At 54.4% G+C, this 6,274-nt stretch overlaps 1 protein-coding gene across 1 annotated transcript in view; it reads left to right on the top strand.

The window, feature by feature from the left end:
- MYO1H (myosin IH) overlaps positions 1-5,220 on the top strand; it is a 61,130-nt gene extending 55,910 nt beyond the window's left edge. The window contains exons 25-32 of the mRNA XM_036354391.1: positions 63-222; positions 977-1,060; positions 1,793-1,886; positions 2,056-2,111; positions 2,734-2,869; positions 3,230-3,300; positions 3,447-3,544; positions 5,019-5,220. Coding sequence (XP_036210284.1) covers positions 63-222; positions 977-1,060; positions 1,793-1,886; positions 2,056-2,111; positions 2,734-2,869; positions 3,230-3,300; positions 3,447-3,544; positions 5,019-5,220 — 901 coding nt within the window. The remainder of the gene's footprint in view (positions 1-62; positions 223-976; positions 1,061-1,792; positions 1,887-2,055; positions 2,112-2,733; positions 2,870-3,229; positions 3,301-3,446; positions 3,545-5,018) is intronic.
- Positions 5,221-6,274: the final 1,054 nt, after the last annotated feature.

Raw genomic sequence — 6,274 nt, forward strand, 5'->3', positions numbered from 1 at the left:
CGAGAACCCACAACGCGGGGAAGAAATGGGTCAGAAAACGAACGTAACGCTTCCCAATTCAGGTTCATCAAGGGGTTCATCCATCGCGACAAGCCTCTCTGCCCCGACAATGAGGAGTTTGTCGTGTTCGTGCGCAAGAATTACATCTTGAATCTTCGCTATCACGTCCCGAAGAACGTCTTGGACAAGCGCTGGCTGAGGCCTCCTGGCATCTTGCAAAACGTAAGGACTCCGCTGGGACTCGCGGTGCAAGGGGCCTGGGCACTGACGGAGCTTGTGTGTTTGTATGTGGACCTCCGGGGGCTCGGAAGGGCTGCCTTAGCCAAGCACGTCCTTGCAAGGTGATGCACAAGAGGGTTCACTCCTCAGAACCCGTCACGTCCTCACTGGGAGCATAAAGCCATTGGAGGTCTGTTACACGGAGCACTTTTATTTTTTTTTTAATATATATTTTTATTGATTTCAGAGAGGGAGGGAGAGTCACTGATGGCTGCCTCCTGCACACCCCACACTGGGGATTGAGCCCACAATCCAGGCATGTGCCCCAGCTAGGAATTGAACCGTGACCTCCTGGTTCACAGATTAACGCTCAACCACTGAGCCGCGCTGCCCGGGCTACAGAGCCCCTTTAAATGGCGTCTGTCCTGGAGTCGCCTTCCAGGAGGGTTAGGTGACAGTGCCTCTCTGAAGGTGGCCCGAGGACCCTCTGTAGACGGTGAGGTTCTTGGGCTCCAACCTGGACCCACTGAGCCAGCACCCCTAGGAATCGCACTTGAGACAGTCTCTCAAGTGCATTCAAGTTTAAGAACCACTAGCGTAGCAGCAGAGAAAAGGGAGCGCGAGACGATTAGCTGCTTTCTTGGACTGTAAGGTCTTAACGCTGCACTTTAAATCGAACTGAATTCAGCTAGGTTTCCACAGCTGTTTTGGTGGCCACAGCCCGAGACGGGTGGGAAAAAAGGTGTGTTCCCCACAGGCATCGGATCTGCTCCGGAAAATGTGCGTGAGGAACCTGGTTCGGAAGTACTGCCGCGGGATCACCGCCGAGAGGAAAGCGCTGGTAGGGACGTGGGGTGCGCGGAGGGGCGGGCACTGGCCCGCCGGCTGAACTACTAGTTAGCGGACCTCGCCTGTCAGCCAAGGCACACGCCTCGTGCACGTGATGATTAAACACTCAGCCCGAGCCCTGTTGAGTGGCAGCTGTTAATAATCGGCATCACTCTGTTGTTACCATGGGGACAGTCCAGCTGGCCCCTGCAGAGCAAATGCAGGCCCCCTGTGTGCTGGAGGTCTGGTTTTGTTTATGCAGACTTTTCCCCTAAAGGGCTAGAGTACGTATTTCAGGCTTTGGGGGTCGTGGGACCGCCGTGGCAATGACTCAGCTCTGCTGTCAAGAGCCCCCAAGCAGCTAGAGGCAGCGTGTAACTGAAGGCAGAGCTGCGCTCCAGTGAAACTTGACTTACGAAACCAGACCGGAGGCTGGACGTGGCCCGCGGCCTCGAGCCTGCTGACCTCTGGCCCAGGAGCAACAAATGGCTCCCTAAATTCTGCACATCCTGCTTCCAGGGAGCCAGTGCAAGTGAAAGAGAACAAGCATAAGTAGCAGCTCCGTTTTTGCCAGGGCAGCAATTTTTAGGGCATTTGGTCAAAGCCGGGCGTGTGTTCTGATGTCTGTGTGGAAGGACACAGCTCCCACGGCGTCTCGGGGAAGGGGTGCCACACGTGGACCTGGGGGCGCGCCTGTCCCGGAGGCCCATGGCCACCGCTGCTGTACATTGAACTGTGTCACCAGATGCAGCAGAAGGCGGTCGCCAGCGCAGTCTTCAGGGGAAAGAAGGAAGGCTATGGGGAGAGTCTGAATAAACCCTTTGCCGACAGTCGGATAGGTAAGTACATTTTCCATTTACCTCGTTTTAAAAGAGCCAGGGGGAAAATTTCAACTCCACAGCATTCCCCATGGCTGTGCCCCCGCTGGGGTCTCGGTCACAGAGGGACAGGAAGCCAGCGGATGCCAGAGGCTTCTGCGAGGACTCACTGTGCTCTGTTCCCTCCTAGATGAAGGAGACATCAATCCCAAAGTGCTTCAGCTCATCGGCAACGAGAAAATCCAGGTAAGGAAGAGCGGGGCCTGGTCTCGGGCAGAACTCCTGATGGAGTCTGAGGACGGGGCCTGTTTTCTGGGGGAGCAGGCCTGGAAGCACCGAGTACGTGCAGGGGTGCGTGTGGGCGGGGCTCTGGGTACTGACTGGGCTGCCTGCCTTACTTAGGAGCGGTGTGATCCCAGACAGGTCTGCAAGCTCTTGGGGGCTCTGCTGGCTGCTGTGTCACTTTGATCCCCGGGGGGACAGACACCCGCGTGGCTAGACAGGATGTTCCTGTGGCTGGGGTCTCTCGTGCCCACAGAGCCTTGAGGAGAGGGCATCTCTGCTGACCTCTCAGAGCAGACCCACGAGGCAGGTGGCCACGGCTGGGTTGGGCACGTGAGGGAGGCAACCAATTGATGTCTCTCTTTCTCTCTCTCGCTCAAAATGAATGGGAAAAATATCCTTGGGTGAGGATTAAGAAAAAAACCCAAAAACCTAACAAAATCCACCTACTAGAGCACCAGGGTGTAGGAAAACCCTGTTGATGCAAAATCTGAACCTCTGAGTAACCAGCAACTCAGCCCCACGCCCCCTCCTCCCTGAGCCTTCTTCCACCTCCCCACCCGCCGTGACGGTCACCTCCTTGTAGTATGGCATCCCGGTCATTAAATACGACAGGAAAGGCTTCAAGGCGCGGCAGCGGCAGCTCATCCTCACGCAGAAAGCCGCGTACGTGGTGGAACTGGCCAAAATCAAGCAGAAAATAGAGTACTCGGCACTCAAAGGTGAGACGCAGGCCACCTCAGGGCCAGTCACTGGGAGACTTAGCTCCCGGCACCCCAGGCAGGAAGCCCTCGACCCTGGTCAATGGTGTTAGGGGCCTGTTGCTCTTGCGTAAATATCAGTGGAGCCCCCGTCACTCAAGTGTCCGGGCTGGACAGCCGTCGCCCTCTTCGTACCCATTTTTATTTGGGGCACAACCTTGACAGCCCAACAGCACGCTGTCTGAGGAGGCCCTTCGCCCTGCTGGGCCCAGCGAGGGGGGACGAGTGCGGGGTTGGGGAGCCCCGAGGTGCACCTCTCCTTGTACGTGTGTTTCATGTCAAGTTGTCCCTTCCTGGTTCCTCACGGCCGTCTGTCTGCAGGTGTCTCTACCAGCAACCTGAGCGATGGATTCTTAATCATTCACGTCTCACCAGGAGCCAACAAGCACAAGGTAACCGACGGCCACCTGTCTCTGCTGAGGGCCCGGCACGGTGCCGAGATGCTGGGGGGATGACGGTGAAACCGCAGTATTGGGGAGTTTTCTTTTCACCGCTCCCACTGAAACCGCCCTGTCCTCTCCTCTCCTCCCCACTGCAGGGGGACGCCATCTTGCAGTGTGAGCACGTCTTTGAAGCGGTTACGAAACTCGTCATGCTGGTTAAGAAGGAGAATATCGTGCATGTTGTTCAAGGAAGGTAGGAGATTTCGTCTCCCACGAGGAAGGCATTCAGTGCTCAAATGCTCGTTCACGCACAGAAGGTACTGTGACTGCCTAGCTCTCTCTGCTGGACAGGTCCCCACGGGAATGTTAACTGTGTCACCCGTGCCCGCCTCCCTGCAGGGGTGGGGAACTTGTTTCTGCCCACAGGCCATCTGGATATTTATAGGGTTATTTGTGGGCCATACAAAATCATCAACTTAAAACTTATGTTGCTATGAAAAGAGCCCTTAGAGCAGTGGTTCTCAACCTTCCTAATGCCGCGACCCTTTAATACAGCTCCTCATGTTGTGGTGACCCCCAACCATAAAATTATTTTCGTTGCTACTTCATAACTGTAATTTTGCTACTGTTATGGATTGTAATGCAAATATGATATGCAGGATGTATTTGTTACAAATTGAACATAATGAAAGCAGATTAATCACAAAAACAATATGTAATTATATATGTTTTCCGATGGTCTTAGGCGACCCCTGTGAAAGGGTCGTTCGACCTCCAAAGGGGTCGCGGCCCACAGGTTGAGAACCGCTGCCTTAGAGTGACTGAATTTCAAGTCCCTGGGCTGGATGTTCCCCACCCCTGCTCCAGTGGGTACCCTGCCCTTCCGATTAAGAACTTCTTCCCTCTCCCCAATGCCTGGGGCTCCAGAGAAATGAAGAAGTGGGTGATCACTGGCTGACCTACGGGAACAGGGTCTTGTGACCCAGTATTCAAAGGCGGTGCTCACGCCCCTGGGGAAGCTGTCACAAGTGGGGGGTGGGCCTCGGCCCGAGGAGGTGGCAGCCACACCTGTGCTGTGGAAGCCTGTTTTGGAGGACAGCTGGTTGGGCACAGGGGGCCTCCACTTTGCAGGCTGCCTACAGACGGAAAAGTGCTGGCATTTCTGTGGGACATAAAGGAAAAACCCCTGGTGCATAGAGTACCTGTTCAATTCTCTCGGCAGCTCTGAAGTGGGTGCCACCGTCACACAGCTGGGCAGGGACCGTGCACGGACCCTCAGTACGGCTCCCAGAGCCCCTAAAGCAGGCTGCTCTCTCACACTTCTGCTCCCATTACGCCCCAATCCCTAAAACCTGCTGAGTAAATCCCTATGTGGATGGAACAGCGAGAGGTGGGTACGTGGAAAGTGGTGCTTCTGTATTGCTCTGCCTCCGAGGGCAGAGCCAGCCCATGAGAGCTGTAGTATAAAGACATATAGTTACCCAGACAGCAGCGTGGCCCCTTGAAACTGAAGGAGCTAAACTGATCATAGAGTAATTACAGAGACATGGGGTAAGTTTCCTGGTTATGGAAATGGTTTTCGTCTTTGCATTACTCAAATTCTATAATCAAACAGGTTCAACCTTGAAACGAGTAAAACTTCCTAAGTAAATTTCTCCTGTAGAGCAAAGGCTGAGAGAGAAAAGTAACACCAGGTCAGTAACTCATCATGTTTTGTGTATTTTAAGTTTACAGTTTTATATCAGTCCTGGAAGAGAAGGCACAATAGTTTTTGACACGGGACCAGAAGGACAAATCTATAAAGATAAAAACGGACAGTTAACAGTGGTGAGTGGCTGTGTCTGGGGAGGGAGGGAAGCACTTTTTGATGAGAATAAAGATGAAAACGCTGCCAATTTCAGTCCTCCTGTAGACGGACGGGAATCATAGCTAGTTCATCTCTTTCTAGTCCTGCTTCCACATCTGAGAAACAGGAAGGAACTGGAATTGGTACTGGAGACATAGATCCAAATGCTGGATGAAGCAAGAGTTTACTGGGAGCCAGAGCTGACATTTAACCCTCCTCGGGTTTAAATGGCAAAACCCCGCTTTTCACTGGGCGGCGCAGGTGGTGGGCCTCATCGCAGTGGTTCTCACACTCCAAACTGGAGCCTCCTGCGTTAGCACCTCACCCCCAGGCTCTGTGCTGTCATTGGCTGCGGGTGTGGCCGGGGGCTCAGAGCTTTGCCCTCCCTGCCAAGTAGCTAATTCTGAGCCCAGCTCCCTTCTGGAGTCACAGAGCCCGTCTCCTGCCTGCTCAGCTGAAGGTACTAACAGGCCTTGCGAGCCCATTTCTGTGTGGCTGGTCGAAGCTCCATCACCTACCTGGGTGATGCTGACGGTGGGGTGGTAACTGCTTCCTTCCGAGGGGGGCGAGGTGAGGCCGCTAAGCTGCAGCGTGGACTCTTCCAGGTGTCTGTCCGCATGAAGTCCTGATAGAGGGTAGCGTCTGCCGAGGCCAGGATGCAGGAAGCGGGATTTGACCCAGGAAGCTACCCCTTCGAGGAAAGGCTCCCGTGGCTCTGAAGAAACGGAGCAGCTTCTCATGCCAGCGCCCATCCCCAGCGTCTCAGCTGCCCTGTCGCGCTAACGTAGAGCGTCCTCTCGGGGAGTCACGTCCCCGAGAGGGTGGTGGTGAACGTCCCCAGTAGGACAGACACTTGCTGCGCACTCTGCCGGGTCACTGTAAGGTAGGAACGGCTTCTCTCCCTTTGCCGGCTGCCTCCGAGGCACAATGAGTGCTAGAGGTGGTCTGAGTGAGTCACTGAACGTTCACAACGCTGCAACATTTGAATTTTGCTTTACATACATGGAATTAGAAATGTACCCGATTCCTTAACGTTTCTCATAGGCTCTCTAGGGTCCAGATGGTGGGCTGTGTCTCCCCAAAATTAAATTGGTGGCAACACCAGCTGATTGATTGGTTTTGCTTTTTCAGAAGCCC

Source organism: Myotis myotis, unplaced genomic scaffold, assembly GCF_014108235.1.
Source record: "Myotis myotis isolate mMyoMyo1 unplaced genomic scaffold, mMyoMyo1.p scaffold_m19_p_20, whole genome shotgun sequence".
NCBI lineage: Eukaryota > Metazoa > Chordata > Mammalia > Chiroptera > Vespertilionidae > Myotis > Myotis myotis.